Source organism: Pristis pectinata, chromosome 4 (genome assembly GCF_009764475.1).
Source record: "Pristis pectinata isolate sPriPec2 chromosome 4, sPriPec2.1.pri, whole genome shotgun sequence".
Classification (NCBI taxonomy): domain Eukaryota; kingdom Metazoa; phylum Chordata; class Chondrichthyes; order Rhinopristiformes; family Pristidae; genus Pristis; species Pristis pectinata.
Window position 1 is genome coordinate 74,728,864 of NC_067408.1, and position 18,578 is coordinate 74,747,441.

The 18,578-nt window shown below is 38.3% G+C and overlaps 1 protein-coding gene across 4 annotated transcripts in view; it reads right to left on the reverse strand.

Moving 5' to 3' along the window:
* Positions 1 to 243: 243 nt before the first annotated feature.
* The window catches only part of LOC127569910 (galactosylgalactosylxylosylprotein 3-beta-glucuronosyltransferase 1-like), an 85,776-nt gene continuing 67,441 nt past the window's right edge, over positions 244 to 18,578 (reverse strand). For all 4 annotated transcript variants that reach the window (XM_052014959.1, XM_052014961.1, XM_052014962.1 and 1 more), the window contains 4 exons: positions 14,363 to 14,889; positions 13,124 to 13,420; positions 9,396 to 9,510; positions 244 to 4,167 (listed from right to left, as the gene is read on the reverse strand). In XM_052014959.1, the coding sequence (XP_051870919.1) occupies positions 9,424 to 9,510; positions 13,124 to 13,420; positions 14,363 to 14,889 (911 nt within the window). In that variant the 3' untranslated portion in view covers positions 244 to 4,167; positions 9,396 to 9,423. The remainder of the gene's footprint in view (positions 4,168 to 9,395; positions 9,511 to 13,123; positions 13,421 to 14,362; positions 14,890 to 18,578) is intronic.

An 18,578-nucleotide genomic window follows, 5' to 3' on the forward strand; every position in this document is an offset into this window, starting at 1 on the left:
TCACAATGTGGCCTCTACATTAGAGAAACCAAACGCAGCTTTGCGGAACAACTGCGTTCAGTCTGCAGAAGTAACCTACCACTTTAATTCATCATCCCACTCCCACTCTGTGCCCTTTATGTGGCCTCCTGTCCTGTTACAATGAGGCCTAATGCAAACTCGAGGAACAGCAGCTCATCTGTCTGGGCACATTGCAGCCTGCAGGATTCAATATTGAATTCTCCAACTTTAGATAACTTGCGCTTTTTTTTGTATGAGAACTGGTCACTTTTGCCTGCCATGCCTTTGTTCTCTCCATTATTTGGTCTGGTTTGCTTGGCATATTCCAGTAGTCCAGATTATACAATATTAGAAACACATTGGAATGAAACTTCATCTGATCTTAATCGCCCTTAAATGGTACCCAAGGTCATCCAGCTTCACCCTATGAAAAAAATTCCCCTTGTTCAACCCCCCCCCCCCCACTTTCTCTGCTATAAACTGACTTGTTTCTTCTCTCTTACCCAGTTCTCATAAAGGGTTCAGGACCTGAAACATTAACTGTTTTTCTTTCCACAGCTGCTGCCTCACATGCTAAGTTTTTCCAGCATTTTCTGTTTTAATTTCGATTTCCAGTAACTGTAGTTTTTAAAATTTTATTCTTTATTGGTACTGCACAGATGTGAATGACAAGTTGAATTTTGGACAGTCAACTGTAAGTGTACTTTTCCCTTGTGCATTAGCATTATAGCAAAGTGCTGGATCCAGGACTGCGCTTGCAGGACAACAACCAGCAAAATTTACAATGTAGAGGAAAATTAAATGAAAGCATTGGAATAGGAGAACAAACATTGTGAAAAGGATCCTATTCTGTCAGAAGCGTTTTACATGTCAGAAGTGGAAGGGTAACTAAGAAATCATAGACAAAAAGAGGACACAGGAACAGAGATATACAGTAAGCCTGTCCTCAATTGGGTATATCCTATCACTTGAACTTAAGTTTGATTTTAGGGGTGTTGCTACAAAAATGAGTGAAAGCTGATTCCTCTGTGGTACCAACTTCATAGTCTGCTCAGAGGTTCAGTCAGGCTTCAGGAGATAGTTTCAGGGTATTTCAGCTTTATGCTGCTTGTTAGTTATAAGTATCTGCAGTAGACGTTTAGGTTCTGGTGCCTGTGCTAGACCTTGGAGTTATGATTGTTGATTACTGTGGCGAACCTTGTTTCATTCAGTCCCACCAGATGATTTACCATGTCAGGGTGGTTCTGAGAGACTTTTAATTGTTTGTTATTTATGTTGCTTAGTTCAAATTACTTTATCACTAAAATCTTTTTAAAATGCCTTGAATTATCCACGGTGGACCCTGTTACAAAAAAGATGACCTGGGAATTATAAGTATGACTTTCCTCACATTTGTAATTGTGATTACTTACTGATGGCCTGTCAGAGTTAGATGGCTGGTATTTAACAGTGGAAGCACTTACATTAATGGGAGATCTTTGCTTCTGAAATGCCTATCCATCTCTCTGCCTCAGAAAATGATATCTCATTTCTACAGGTAGTAAATTGTTGTGACTTCTTAAATAGATTACTTTTCCTTTCAATGTTTCTTTCCTTATTTGATTTGATTATCCCTGATGTTTCTTTTTTCTTTTCATAAGCAAATCTCATCAAATCAGCCTGTAATTATGAACTTCCAACAATTTGTATTGCCAATATTTTTTGAGCAGAATGTGGGTGAAAACAAAATAGGACAAAAAGGCCCACACTAGTGAATTCTGGGCCATTGTATCATGCTTCTCTGTGTGTTAAGTTACATGTGTTAATAGTTACATGTGTTAGATCAGCACCATAATGATTCAATGAGGAGTTTTGCTCCATTATGATGCATTCATTTTGTGAAAATATTAGTCATTTTCAATGTGCTTATTTCATCTTACCACGTGTCTGGCAGTTGTTTTACTTCATTGCTTATTCATGAAATCCTAGCATGATTAAAATTGTGTTTTGACTTTTCTGTTCTTCATTATTTCCAGGTATCTCCTTGTTTTGTTGTTTGAATGCTGATAACTACTTATTTATATTGTGCAGAGGAAGACTACTATTCTTTGATCAGGAGGATCTTTAAATGATGTATGTGGCTTTGTTTATTAGCAGATAAAAGGGCAAAAAACTAACTTTAGCCAAGGTGAATAGCATGGAAACTTCTCATTACAGCCACTAGTTTAATGTCTTTGCAATGCTGCTCTCATCAAATAATCTCTGCTGTAACTTTAACAAAGACAAAGGGAAATATGACTGTTTGAATCCTATTATAGTATTTGGCTCCATTTAGAATATCCTTAATGTTTTGCCTCCATCAGCCAGCCTCTCTCACTTTTTTTTTAAGCATAGAATTCCTGATTTAAATTACTTCCACGTTAATTTAAATATGCATTGTTCACTGTTGCTTTTCTGGGTTTATTTAAATATTGAGGTTTTTTTCATCAACTCATTGTTTGTTTTGTGCACCTCACCTAGGTATTCTACTACTCTGCTTTCTAGACCATAGAACCTGAAATCTTCTGAAGTTTTTTTATGGCTTTATATTAAGGATTAGTTGTGTTGGTCCTCTCTGCAACCTCTCTATCACTACTTTTGTGGCGTGCAGAAGCAAGCACAACACGCCGATATAGTTAGGTTAGTGTTCTGTATGGATGCTGCATAACTTGCTGAACATGTAATCAACCGTTTTGGTTCTATATTTCATTGTTCTACTTACCTTTTGTTACTTTCTGCATGACATTGTCACAAATTGAATGGAACAAGTCTATAATGATTCAATTGTTGAATGAAGAAAAGAACCCAAATTGTTTTAATAGGTCTTTCTTTGACATTTCAGTGCCCTTCATTGTATACCTATTGTACTATATAAAACTTACTTGCAGTTGATATAGAATCTCACCTAAGCCTGTAAACTAAAATTAAAATAATACTATTTCATTCAAATTATAGCAAATGTACCAAATCTTGATCAAAAATACAGCAGTGATCTTGTGCCATTGTAATGGGTATGGTCATAGCGCAGCAGTTAAATTACCAGACTAGCAATCTGGAGGCCTGGACTAACAATCCAATGATACAAGTTCAAATCTCTCCGTAGCAGCTGTGAAACTTAAATTCAATTAATAATGTGGAAATTGGAAAAAAAAACGCAACTACTGCATGTAAAAACTCGTTTGGCAAACTAGCATCTTTAGGGGTGGAAATCTAAGGTCCTTGCCTGGTCTGCCTACCCGTGACTCCAGATTTGCCCCAACTTCAATGTCCTTTGAAATGGCCAAGTGAGCTACTTAGTTGTGCTGCAACCACTACATTGTTTCAAGGAAATGTCTGATCATCACTTTCTCAAGGGGAATTAGGGATGTGCAATAACTGCTGGCTTTGCCGGTGGCTCCCTTTTAGCATAATTGTGCAGCAAGATTGCTTTTCTCTTGCCATGTTGTGTTTAAGGGCTGAAAGAGGCACACAGGATTAAAGAAAAAAGCAGCTAGGTGTCTGTATGTTAATGGATCACTCATTAATAGATTATGGTTTATGTTTGGTCAAGTATAAACAGGGAAATAATTGCAGTCCCTGCTCTTGGTAGCTTAAGGTTCAAAAAGCATTCCATTAATGTATTAATCTTTGGAAGAAACATTCCATTTTTGTCAAGGTTGTGGCCAGTATCCAAGTGAACACAAGAAAACAGGAGCAGGAATTGGCCACCAAGCCCCTTAAGCCTGCCTTGCCATGCAATATTATCATGGCTGATCTATGCTGACATTAACTCCTCTTCTGTCCTAGTCCCTCAGTTCCTCAAACTTCCAAATATTCACCACCTTAATTATATCTGACCTCCACCACCCTCTGGGGAAAAGAATTCCAGATATTCACTACCCTCCGAGAGAAGAGATTTCTTTGCACCTCAGTTTCAAATGACCGTCCTCTTGTAACTATGCCCCCTTGTTCGAGACTCTCCCAGTTCAGTTCTGTAGAAATGGATGATGTCGGAGAGTGATGGAAATAATTAATTATAAGCTATTAATAATTTAAAATCTGTACAGTAGTGATTTAGTAGGACACTTTAAATCAAATATACAGAAGACCCATATGGCTTGAAACATTGTCGTGGTATAAGCCAATCTGCAGAAGACCTTTATGAGATACCTGAAAATAATAAGAAATAAGGATTAATATTTACAGTACAAAAATGAGAAGTAGTAAGGTGTGGAGAGGTAGGTAGATTGGTGATGGAACACCAATGATGAAACCTCCAGGAATACATCCATCCTGAGATGGCAAACAGTGTGACCTGGCACAGTTTGGAAACCATTGTCCTCATGTAACATTACATTAATGCTCTAAGAAGTCAAATAATAATGAGTAGTGAAATTCTATTAATATATAGTGCAAGAAAAGTTTGGTTTTGAATATCAGATCATTGAACCATATTCATATCACGCTATTTCCTATGATCTTCAACACACCACAGTGTAATCTTGGAACTCAGGTGCTCTGTTTAATTTTGTTCATACTTCCATTTATTTATTCCACCTCATTGCAAAAATCAAATTCCATGCTGGTAGATTGTGTACTTGTTCATATTTGAAATTGGGAATATTTCATCTGTTAATTATATTGAATAACTTAAAATGAGAAATTAATTTTCTTGTCATGGGATGGGGCCTGATTTGAATTAGATTGTGCAAACTCAAGTCATTTAAAATTGAACACCGTAAACCTAATTTGAAATACACAGAACAATGTGTAACCTTTATGAGCCCGCTGTGATGCATTTATTCAATTCTATAGGTGTAAGCAAGCGTACAATAGTCTGTTACACAACTGAGTTAGAACAGATGGTTGATACACTCTTGTGTTTGCTATTGTGTCTTATTAATTAGAAAGATTTATGGATAGGCAATTCACCTGCCTGCAGTGATTTAGTTTGCCTCATCTATACCTGAGTTGGAAGCACCTCTAATTGTATGTCTGCCATTACTAAGGTCAATGAAAAATCATTACCAGGGTCCCCACTCCTAATTATTCCTGATCCCTGTGCATGAATAGACATCAGGTTGAGATGGAAATATGCTTGGCTTTGAGGTTTCACCCAGGGTGAAACACCCCAAGGCTGGTTGAAATCTGGAAAGCACTGCCTAAGAGGTGGTGGTATATCCTACAATATTTAAGAAGTATTTAGATGAGCACTTGAAAACCCAAGGCTTTGGGTAGAGTACTGGAACATGAGATTAGTGTTGGTAGGTACTTGAAGGCTGGCATGGACACTGTGGGCCAAAGGGCCTGTTTGTGTGCTATATGATTCTGACTCTTTGATCAAGTAGGTTACTTTCCCAAAGAAAATTATTGAACCATTTGGGTATTCAATCCAGCAACATTATTCCCACTTCTGCAGATAATTAATTTTTTGAACTATGAATTTAAAATTTCATAGCTGGGGTGGGAATTTAACTTTTTTTTAGATTATTCAACCAGAACTCTGGTTTACATAGCTACTTCATTCGTGGTCTATGGAGTTGTACTGATACTGTTACATTGCTACCGTAACAAATCTATAATGTCATGCTACAGGGCATTGGTATTCTTATGGGCCCAGATTCGTGGATTCAAATGCTTGCTGCATCAAGACCTTATGCAGGTTCCTCCTGATGCAAAGGTACAAATCTGAGCAAACATTCCACCCCTTTTAATGTATTTCTTTAAATATTAAATATTTACTCTGGGTTCAATTATAGTGTGCTGTCACACCCATTAACTCTCATCAGGTTTATTGCATGGTGCTTAATAAAGCTTTTGGCAAGTCTGCCAAGAGGAAAATTCTGCCAAATGTCTGCCAAGAGGAACAGCCACAAGTCCTACAGAAGGAAAGGTCATAGAGTCACACAGCATGGAAACAGGCCCTTCGGCCCAACTCGTCCATGCCGACTGTGTTGACCAGTGAGCTAGTCCCATCTGCCTGCGTTTGGCCTATAACCTTCTAAACTTCTATCCATGTACTTATCTAGATGGCTTTTAAATGTTGCTAATGTGCAACCACTATTTCTGGTAGCTCATTCGAAATAGGCACGTCCTTTTGCTTGAAGAAGTTGCCCCTGATGCCCTTTTTTGGGATACTGGGGACAGCAGTGTTGGACAGGCAAATGCACGATGACAGGTAGCTGTGCTTGGAGTTTCCTCAAATGTCACTGAGGGCTGCCAGGGTGGAGTGTTTCTGTTGGGTGTAATTTACAGATGCATGTATGGAAATGGCACACTTATCAGCATCTGCGTGGGGTTGGAGCTGTGCCCCATCTCCAACTTTACCTGAAAGGTTATACAATTCTAAGAGAGTTTCAAGGTAGTTTGAAACCAAGTCTATTTTTTAAAAAAATCAGTGCTTCAGGCAGTGAAGGGGGAACCAGGACCCCAGTGAGTAGTGGGAGTGTGGCAACCAGGCCTCCCATTTAGTTTCAAGCGAGTGAGAGAAAAATCACCTAGTGAGCCAGATGGAATTGCTGAATAATCAGTTAACAGATTGTGTAGTTCATGTTGACTGGTGGTACTGCTGCAAAGCCTATTGCAACCTAGTGTGATCCTACATCATCCAATGTACAGATTCCAGAAATGTCATTAGGCAGCTTAGGAGTAGGCACTGGGGCCTGAAAAGTATTCATTAATCAACTCCAATTGTTTCTTAAAGGCATTATATTTCATATTGTTCCATGTTTTTTGGCTCCCATGTATCACTTTATATAATCGTATAGAAGCTTTGTTTGTAAATAACCTACAACTAAGCAAAACATTTTCTTCATTGCCGATATCTCTGACCTCAGACTATCCATTTATTCTCCAGTAAGCAGTTCACACTGATTGGGTTTAATTATCTAGCTGTCCCTGAGCTGCCTTCACCTAAATATGTTTAAAATTAATTTACTGGATTTCAGTTCATGACACAAGCTGGCATTTGCTTTTAGAATTTTACACGTTGCAACAGCATTAAAGCTTATCTTCTTGGGAGAGGCTACCGCAAGAGGAAGTGGTACAATAGTCAGCTTTGACATGATTAATGAATGAAAGTTCTCACAGACTCCCATGGCAGTGAACTCAATTTATAACAATGAGTAATTGCAGTGAATCATAACGTACAGATATTTATTGGTATTTTGTACTATAAAAAGGTATTGATGGCAAATAGATGACATTCATTCATGAGCAGATAAATATCAGCTTTTTAAAAAAACTCTTAAAAATGAGTTGAAACTTTACATTCAACATGAGATACAGATGCTCAATGAATGAGTAAAATAACTTTTGCTAATGTTGCTATCACCCACATCTGGTGATGGGAAGTTCCTTAACTGTATGACCACCTATCCTCACCTTGACCTCCTACAAATCACTCAAATCATTTCTATTTCTCTTCAAGGAGCATCTTGTTCAGGGGAGTGTTTTAGCACTCACTGCTGATGCAACACCAGGTTTGCGTTGTGAGATCACATTGTCCGGTGAATGGAACAAACTGTTCAAAATCAGTTCAGCCTGCAAATTTTGAGGCTCGACTAGATTTCAGCCTAAGTTTGTGCACTGGAGTTAGCTCCAGGTTTCTGAGGATTGAATGGATTTGAGCACAGTGACATTCTTATGTAAAATGCACTGCATACCTCGCTGAATGTCTGGATGGTATAGACACTTGGAAGGTGTTGTTGAATAGATAGAATTCTGACTGATTGTTTGCCCCTCTTTACCCCTCTGCACCTCAACACCACGTTGTAGGCTGCATCTCAAACAGTGATGAGTCGGAGTACAGGAAGGAGATAGAGAGCTTAGTGGAATGGTGTCATGACAACAACCTTTCCCTCAATGTCAACAAAACAAAAGAGCTGGTCATTGACTTCAGGAAAGGGGGTGGTGTACATGCACCTGTCTACATCAATGGTGCTGGGGTTGAGAGCTTCAAGTTCCTGGGAGTGAACATCACCAACAGCCTGTCCTGGTCAAATCACGTAGATGCCACAGCCAAGAAAGCTCACCAGCGCCTCTACTTCCTCAGGAGGCTAAAGAAATTTGGTTTGTCCCCTTTGACTCTCACCAACTTTTACCAATGCACCATAGAAAGCATCTTGTCTGGATGTATCACGGCTTGGTACGGCAACTGCTCTGCCCAGGACTGCAAGAAGCTGCAGAGAGTTGTGAACACAGACCAGCGCATCATGGACACCAGCCTCCCCTCCTTGGACTCTGTCTTTACCTCTCGTTGTCTTGGTGTAGCAGCCAGCATAATCAAAGACCCCACCCACCTGGGACATTCTCTCTTCTCTCCTCTTCCATCGGGTAGAAGATACAGGTGCCTGAGGGCACGTACCACCAGAATTAAGGACAGCTTCTACCACACTGTGATAAGACTATTGAACAGTTCCCTTATATAATGAGATGGACTATGACCTCACGTCACTTGTTGTGACCTTGCACCTTATTGCACTGCACTTTCTCTGTAGCTGTGACAATTTATTCTGTACTGTTACTGTTTTTACCTGTATTACATCAACGCAATTTGTACTAACTCAATGTAACTGCACTGTGTAATGAATTGACCTGTTCAATCGGTTTGTAAGACAAGCTTTTCACTGTACCTCGGTACAAGTGACAATAATAAACCAATATCAATACCAAAAACACCAACCCCACGCCCCAACATTTCCTTGACTCCTCTGGGATGCCTGATGTGCCTAAGAGTTAACCAATATTTATCGCTCAAGAATTTTTACTGGAAAGTGAGATTTGTGGCCTTAATCATGGTCCAGAATTGGTTTACTTGCTGTACACAGCCATCTCTAAAGAGAGAAGATAATGCAAACATGTTAGTTAACCCAAAGTCACATTGGGAGACTGAGGAGAGCTATGCTGGATGGCAATCACTAATGATCTTCAGATGGCAGGGAGAGACAGATTATACAGAGGTAAGTATGCTATCAAAGCTATAGAATGATTGAGAAGTAAAAAGGAATGATATCAAATCCCTGCCTCTTCCTGCAATAAACTGAAATCTAGAGTTCAGATGTGATAGTCTGCCATGTATTAACTGCATTTAGTTCATTTCAGAAAACTCAAAAATGGACAACAGTACCCTTTGAGTTCTTGTTTGGATAGTTAATGTTGTTCAGAATGTTTATCCAAAAACTACTAGTGTTAAATTTTACATTTAATGTCTGAAATTCAAGGTTGTTCTAACATTGTTTGTTGCTAAAGCTCAACAATTGTAATAAGTGTAAGTATGTAAGTCTGCATAAATTCAGATTCCACCATCCCATCCCCTTAACCACTGGAGTTAAGTCCAGACCAAAAGTAAAGTAGATAAATATTAATTATTTAATCAGCTGCAATGAATTGTGACTTACGGAAAAACATTTTCTGTCTGATTAGAGGTCACACCTCCACTCTTGGATCAGTGAATCCATTCTTTCCTTCATTAATTAGAACTGGTTTCTCAGTCCGAGTATGCCAGACCAGGATCTGTAAAAAAAAAATCATATATAAAAATAGCAATGTTAACACTTTGTGTCCAATGTAGCGCAAGTAAAGTAAACCATACTTTTCTGGGAGTGTTCCTGATATCCTGACATTAGGGATGGACTAGCAGTAGAAATTTTTCAAAACAAAATCTTGTAATTATCAAGTGCTTAAATGACCCAAAATCTAATGTTTCTACTTACTATGAGTGGCTAAACTACAAGGAAATAGATTTCACTTTAAGCTATCTGCATAATTAACAACACTTTTTTTGCATTACATACCTGTAGACATAAACTTAACATGGAGAATCATCAAGTGCTATCGTTTAGAATTCCTCCATATGGCCCAAATGAATTTGTACATCAGTTTCACAATATACCTGCTAACCACTGTATTCACAAATTTAATTAAAAAAAAGCTCCAATAAAATCTACAGCTTCTGAATGATCTGGAGTTTTATTTTCTTATATTTCTCACTGTGCAGTTTTTGATTCATTGCTAGGAAAATGCAATGTAATAGTTAAAATCAATTCTGAATCACTTGCACTTTGTATTTAAAAATCAACTTGTATCTAATTAACCATTAACCTTGTTCCTATTTTCTTGCATGTAATTAGAAATTTACATCATAAAACTTGTGTATGACATTGCAACATAGACGCAAGAATTAGCCATTCAGCACTTTGAGTCTGTTCTGCCAAGTCATAGAATCGTAAGAAATATACAGCACAGAGAAGGGCTCTTACACCCCATTCATCCATGCCAACTGTGATGCTAATCTCATATGTCCACATCAGGCCCATATCTCTCTTCTTTCCTATCCAAATACCTGTCTAAGTGCCTGTACTACCTTCTCTGGCAGACCATACTAAATATTCACCACCCCCTGTGAGGAAAAACTTACCCCGCAGATCTCCTTTAAATTTCTCCCTTCTCACCGTTAAACCTGTGCCCTCTAGTTTTAGACTCCCCTGCCCTAGGAAAAAGATACTGATTATCTATTCTATCTATGACCCTCAATTTTGTAAACCTCTATAAGGTCACCTCTCAGCCTCCTACATTCCAGTGAGAATAAACCCAGCCTATCTAATTTATCATTATAACTACAGCAGTGCATTCCAGGCAACTTCCCTGTGAATCTCTTTTGCATTCTCTCTGTTGCTACAACATCCTTCCTACAGTATGGTGACCAGAACTGTATAAAATCCTCTAAGTGTGGTCTAACCAATGTTTTGTACAACAGCAACATGATGTCCCAACTCTTATGCTCAATGCCTGATGCATACCAAAGCCTTTTTCACTACCTTATCCACCTAGGTCACGACTTTCTAGGAGCTATGAGCTTGAATTCCAAGGTTTCTCTGTACTACCATACTTCTAAGGTCCCTGCCATTCACTCAATAGGTGGTAGCTGATTTGTAGCTCACTTCTGTTTACCTAATTTTGATGCACATTTGCCTAAAAAAAAATTGACTTCATGCATTAAAATTTCATTTCAGCATCTAATTCTTTATGGCGGGAAGAGAGTTCCAAATTTTTGATACCCTTGACATGAAAAGTGTCCTAATTTTAAAGTGACCTAAACAGCCCATTCAATTTTAAGACAATGCCTTCTTGTTCTAGATTCCCCAGAAGAGAAAATAATCTGTATCCACCCTTTCAAAACTCCTTTCTCTTTTTAAATTACTTGACTAAATTAAATGTGAACATTATAAATTATAAAGAAAACAAGTGTGTTTTATTGAAAAGACAAAAATTGCAATTGTTATAAATATGAAATATAAACAGAAACTGGTGAAAGTGCTCAGCAGATCAGACAGCATATGGAGAGAGAGAGAGAGAAATAGAATTAACTATTTTCTAAATTTTCCCAGATCTGATGAAAGGTGCTTGACCTCAAATGTTACCTGCAAGAGACAATGGAAGATGCACAAACCTTCCAATTTGACTATCTGCCTTTTCTCCGGACTCTTTGATCATAAATATTAATAATCTGGATGGAGGAGTTATAGCCCACGACATCGAGGAGGAAATTCACTGCATGTGGCATCAAGATTCCTATAAAACTGAAGTCAATAGGCATCATGTAGAAAACACTGAATTAGTTGGAGTTATATTTCCACATTAGAAGATAATGTGGTAGTTGGAGGTCAATCATCCCAGCCCTGATACATCACTGCAGGAGTTCATCAGGGCAGGGACCTAGGCCCGACCATATTCACTGCTTCATCAATAACCTTCTTTTCACCATGTCAGAATTCAAGATGTTTGCACAATGTTCACTTCCAATTGCAACTCTTCAGCAAATGAAGAAGTTCATGCCTGTGAGTAGTCCAAACTAGGCAATACTCATGGGCTAATGAGTGGCAAGTAACGTTTGTGCCACAAAAGTGCCCTGGAAACACAGAGGGATAGGCAAACAGGAGGAAGGGTAGGTCATTGGCCACTTGGCCTTTTGAGCCTGCCCTCCCATTCAATGCAATCATAGATGATCTTAGATTTCAACACTATATCCCCCTTTCTTCATACCTGTTTGTTACCTTTTGCCTCTAGAGATCTATCTCCGTCTTATGTACGCTCAGCAACTTAACCTCTACAGCCTTCTGCAATAGAGAATTCCACAGGTTCACCACCCTCTGAGTGAAGACGTTTCCTCTCGTCTCAGTCTAAAGCAGCCAACTTGATTGGTATCCCATCCATTATTCTAAACATTTATTTATTATACCTTAACCACACAGTGTCTACAATATGAACCATTTACAAAATCCACTGTGGTTTTTTTGACCAGGAGTCTCTCAGACTCACAACCTCAACCATCAAGAAGGACAAGGGGAGGAGGTGCACTTACAGGTTCACCTCCAAGTCCTACACTATCCAGACTCAGGAATATATCACTAGTCCTCTTTGTTGCTCAGTCTGAATTCTGGAGTTCTCTCCCCTAAAGGACAGTAGGAGTTCCTTAACCAGAAGAACTGCAGCAATTCAAGAAGCTGGTTCACCACTTCCTTCTCAAAGGCAATGTCAACTAGAGATGGGCATTAAATACCGGTCTTGCCAAAAGATTAATACAACAACATTAACACTAAAAGACCAATCATTTGCAGCATCCCACAATTCCTATCACCTGCATAGATCCAACATCGGCAAATCTTGTTATAGATTTTGGGGGATGCTTCGATGATGATGAGGTGGGCTGGTTGCAGCTGGCTGCTCTTTCTTGCTGTTATACATTGCACTGGCCTGTGATGTGAGCGAAAGTTTAAAGCGTGACACATCTAGGGTTTCACCTGGTGAACACTTGGGAATTATTAATAGAAAACAGCCTAAAGAATGGTACATTGATTGTGAACATTGCAAACAACATACTTTATACTGGCAATGTTGCTGGTGTAAAGGGATCCAATAGTCCATTGCACAGTTGACCTCTGTTTTTCAGGAATGCCTGCTTTGGACATTAATTCAAAAACTTTAGAATAAGTAGCTTGTCTATGCTGATTGACTTTCAATGTAATAATTTGATTCAAGTATATGGAGTGATATATGTGGTGAAGGTCTGCTTGAGAAAGAATAAGCATTCTATACTAAATGAGACTCATTTGGAACGTTACTCTACTTTAGTGCAATTTGAAGCTTTAGGTTCCAGCTCTTTTAAAGTTACAAGTTCGCGCAACAAGCTAGTCTCCTGGTATCCTCCTTTGACACCATACAGCTGGAAGTTGGCTGAAGATTTCTTGAGTATCAACTTAACATTGATTGCAAATCCTGCCATATCAATAGCAAAAGGCCGATTTGGATCGAAGACAGTTTTCCAACCAACAACTTTTCCTGCAGTGTTCACTTTGGGAGACTCGTATAGCAGTCCACCAACAAAAGCCACTGGCCATACCGAGACCTTTTTAGTAAATCGCATCTGAAAAATATAAATAAGAAAAGCTATGTAAACTTCTCCATGGATTCCTTATTATAAAGTGTGTGTCTTTATTTTTGCTGCTTGACAAATATAAACTTGGAAACTTATTTGTCTATTTACTGCATCTGTTAACACAGCAATTCAGGACTAATTATCTGATTGTTGTGCTGTCCCTGAGACATAGATATGTGTCTCTTTTCTGCCTACTCATTCAGCTTTTCAGAAAAAAATCCTGTCTGTTTTCATCTATAAAATCACAGATTCCTGTTTTAATAAAATGCGTTGAACCTAACATCATTCCTAAAGTTTGTCCCTAAAATAAGTACTGATTTCTGACAGTGAATATTGTCAAGACTTGACACGTCTTTTAGCATCACTGTCATAAACTAGCAAAAAGATTATCAGCTAATATTTATTCTCTCCAGTTTCTTTTAAAATCTGTTCTCTACTTTTGTGCTTCAACAATCAGGAAGGGACAGTGAATCCACACAAGATGGAACATGTCTTTAATACTCAATCCTCCAGGGCAAATTCTTAGCAAGTCAAGACAAGGGCTATTGTCATATGCACAACTACATGCATGCAGAGGTACAATGAAAAACATACAGGCACACCTGCAGGTTAAAACTAATGAAGGTCTTAGTCTAGAGCCCCAAGTACAGAAGAATCAAATCTGAAGTGCAACTCTCCTATTCAGGAGCTCAAAACTCCAGCATTGTGCTAACTTGCCCCTTATATTAATTAACTATGTAAAATTAATAAGGAAATATTTTAAGAAGTATCTTTGCTGGACTGGCTTCAGCGATATAAGTAAACTACCAATATCATTAAATGCTCATTAAGTTGAGCAATTATAGTGATCAAATGGTCCAAATCAGTGGAATATAAGAATTAACTGTTTCATTTTAGATACAAAGATTTTTGTTAATTAGTAATGAGCACCTCCTCAAAGAGTTCCAAACTGTAGGTGTTATCATCATCGGCAAAATAAACAACACCCTCTGAAGAGTCATTTGGGCTCAGTCTGTCTCTCAGCCAGCGAAGGCCCAAGTTTCTTTGCAAGGTGCCTCTTGGAGCTCGTGATGATGACTTAGTGAGGCCCAACCTCATGCTCTTTGGGCTTTGAACGTTCAAATGAGTGAAATTCAGTCCACTCTTTTCCAGCAGCAGTGCTACTAAACTGGTCCTCCGGGGAGAGTCCTCGACCACAATCCAATGCAAATTCTGTACATGGAGGAAAGTATTAGCCAGTCTGGTTAGTTCTGCTTTCTGTACAGGTCTGGTATAGGTTGGTGTTACGACATAGATGGTTGGCAAAGAGTGAGACCACTGAGGTGGCCTGGTGTAAACATATTCCAGTTTGATGAAGGTCTGAGTACGCACTGCCTGCTGGTGAATACAGACATCTTGTTCCTCCTTGCTATGTGAGCTGTTGGTTAGTGCTCTTTTTGTTCCATTGTCTGGCTCCTCTGAAAAGGAAACAGTAGAAGATATTCAAATGTATTTATTAAGGTCTTGTGTCAATCAATAAACAGTATAATTGGTGGAATATCTTTCACTAAACCCAAGTTTATTGAGAGTACGAGAGCTGTTCTTTCTCATGTTAACGTGCAATCTGTAACATATTCAGTGCAAAACAAAAACTAATCCATAATCTGATGAGGGATATTACTGATTTGTCAGAGCAATATAAAATACGTGAACATCAGGGCCTTTAAAAAGAAAGTTTGCATCTTCCATGATGCTTCATTTTACATTCAATTTAGAAATTCTGAAGTGTATTCACCGATGTAATCTAGAAAATGCAATAGTCAATTTGTTACTTGGCTACTGTAAATTACTCCTCAGTATAGATAAGTGGCAAAAGAATTAAAGTGGAGCTGATGGGCACAAGAGAGAGAATGAGCTGCAGGAGTACAAGAAGAGGAGAAATGGGACTGATGGGTTGCTTTTCTGTGATCCAGAATGATGGGAAAAATGGCCTTGTCCTGTATTATTATAAGTAAATAAATTCTCCCTCTCTTCTTGAATATTTCCTTGTATCCATTTCTGATTGCTGGGAAGAGCTCTGGACATACATATCTATGGAGTCTAAGGTGGCTACAATCCTTTCAGATAGGAAGGAGGCAATGGGAATACAAAACACATCTGGATGGAACAAACGTCTCAGCTGAAGAGCTGCTGTGTAATGCATCCTCTATAGTGTTATCTATGTATGCGTCAGCAGGGGATGCCAGAGATACTGGAATGAAAGAGAACAAAGAATTGAAACAGACTCACTCTCCAATATTTTAGAACTATCTCTTATTAGGATCATTAACTTATTGCGGGCATTAGCTGTGACAGAGCCATTTTTTAAAATAAAAACACAGGAAGAACTTACAGCTTACTTATTAATGTAACTAAAATAATTATGTAATAAGTATTACTATTACTTATTAGTCTAGGAATATTAAATCTGAAACAGTTCTAGCAGATCAGAAGGTAGCAAATGTATTATCAGTAAAACAATGGCGAGAGATAGAACTATAAATCCGTGAGCCTGAGTTCAGCTGTTTTGAAATACTGGAATACATTATTAATGATTCAACAGGGTATTTGAAAAACCATTATATGATCAGGGAGTGACAATATGGTTTTATGAAATTGTATGATTATTACAGCAGATCCTATGTTAGTTTTAGGTAGAGAAACTCCATCAGTCCTGTTCCCCCACACTTTCCCAATAGCCCAATAAATTGGTCTCTCTCATGTGTCTATCCATTCTCTTTTGAAATCCCTGATTGATTCTGTTTCTGCCACCCCTATGGACTGTGATTTCATGATCATGAAATTCTTTACCTTGAAGATTTTTCCTCACATTTCCCTTGTATCTTCTGCCCAGAATTTTATATATGTGCCCTCAGTCCTTGAAACTTATGGAAACATCTTCCCTCTATTTCCCCTGTCACGTTATCATGCAGGTACAACAAACAGATAGCAAGGTGGGAAACTGAACAAGGCACAGCCATAATACTGAAAAGTGGAACATTTCAAAGGACCATATTTGTTACTTCAATTTTTATTTTGTATGTATGAAAGATGATCCAGGTTTAAACCAGTAAATGGTAACTTTAGTGTTGATGTCAGGATGTTAGGATTCTTGCAGAGATGAATACACAAATAAAACAGAAAATGCTGGAAAACATCTCCAGCCTCCATGGAGAGTGAAACTATTAACACTTCGGGTCTGGGACTCCTTGTTAGAAGTATCACTCTAATGAGGGGGCTCCGATCTGAAATGTTAACTGTTTCTCTTTCCACAGATGTTGCCTGACCTGCTAAGTTTTTCCAGAAGTCTCTCTTTTTCTTTCAGATTTCCAGCATCTGCAAATTTTTGATTCACATGAAATATGCTGCAAGCTATGCAATAAAGATGAAAGTCCAGGACAACTTAACAAACAAAAGGATGCGGCAGTTTTGGTTAGATGACTTGAAGTAAGCTTACATTATTTGTAATTTAATCACACCTTCCCTTGTTTCTGCTTTTTAGCTCATAAAAGGAGAATAAACCTGTCATAAAATTTTTCCAGCTGTTTTCAAGCTGCATAGCCAAACAACTGTGTAAAATAAGGAACTTGTTTCTCCCAGGTAGATTGCAATGGCCAATACTTACAATAATGATTTTGAAATATATCCAGGCAGAAAATATCAAAAAGGAATTAAAATTAAAAATACAACAAAGAGTGAAAAAGGAAAGTGGAAGGATAAATGCAAAGACCAGAATATGCAAACTATAGCTAAAAGAGATAGACAATATCAAACCAGGTACTGTATAGTTAAATTAAAATTATATATGGACAGTATAAGTAAAATAAACCATATTGTCATCAGCCATAAATGCTGCCAAATCATAAAAGTGCTGTGCCAAACCAGATATAGGCTGTGGTAAATGAGACCAAAATCCCGCCATACCAGATGTAGACTGTGCCAAACCAAGTGCCTGGGTTGAAGGTGGTGTACGAAAGTTAACACACCAAGACAAGTGGATTTAAAAATTAAAAATAAAGGCTCCATTTCCAACCCACCTCCAATCCATCCAGTTCCAAGTTTTAGGGAAGTGGTATAGGGAACAGCCTTTAGGTATATTCATTTGTTGGTCTCTAATTTAATGACAAGTTTAAACCTGCCTGGCTGTCTTTCCAAGCCTCATGAAACCCCAACAACTGAAATGACTTGTGAATAGCATGGAGGTATGTTTTTGTTCATGTATGGGAGTGTTATATGAAGAGGGGGGGCCATGGGGGAGGGAAGTGCAGCAGGGAGGTGGGGTGGAAAGTGCAGAGTGAAGTTTATGCAGGACATCTTCCTGGTCCCCAAGCTCTTCCCCATCTCCTCATATACAAAACCTCCATTGTGGATAGAACCTCGATATGGTTGTATCAACCACAGGAAGGTTAAGTGGCAAATTAACTTTAACATAGATAAATGTGAACTGATGCATGTTTGAAGCCAAAATAAAAATTACCTGCACTAAAAATAAGATATTGAATGGAGTTGCAGAGCAAATGGTCTCAGATACAGTTGAACAGATTATTAGATACAATATTGTTGGTCAGCAAGCTAATTAATTTGCATTAGTGTTTATTCTAAGAGGATAGGGTTGAAAGATAGGGAAGCTACATTACATTTGTAAAGGACTTGGGCTAGACTCCACTTAGAGTACTGTGCATAGTTCTTGTCTCCATTCCATCAAGAGCATAAAAGACCTGAAGAAAGTGTGAGTTAGGTTTACAGGAATGGTATTGGACATAAGGGTTAACTGTTTTGGAAAAGTTTAAACCAGTCTGTAGCAAAGAGATTTAAAGGAAACCTGATGAAGATCTTTAAAAATGTGAATAGGGTAGAGAGGATAGATATTTATTTTTGTGAGAGAACCTAAAACTAGGAGTTCTGAATACTGTATATGTAAGTTAATGATAAATCCAATAGGGAAAGAAAGAGAAAAATATTTACTCTAAGTTTTGGAAACTTTGGAAACTATTGAAAAATGTGGATGAGACAAGCAGCTTTGATGTTCTCAATAAGAAAGTAAACGAGTGCATGAAAAAAGAATATAAAGATTGCTGGAAGGCTGAAATTTGGTAATTGGAATGGGAGGATATACCAGGGGCAAGAT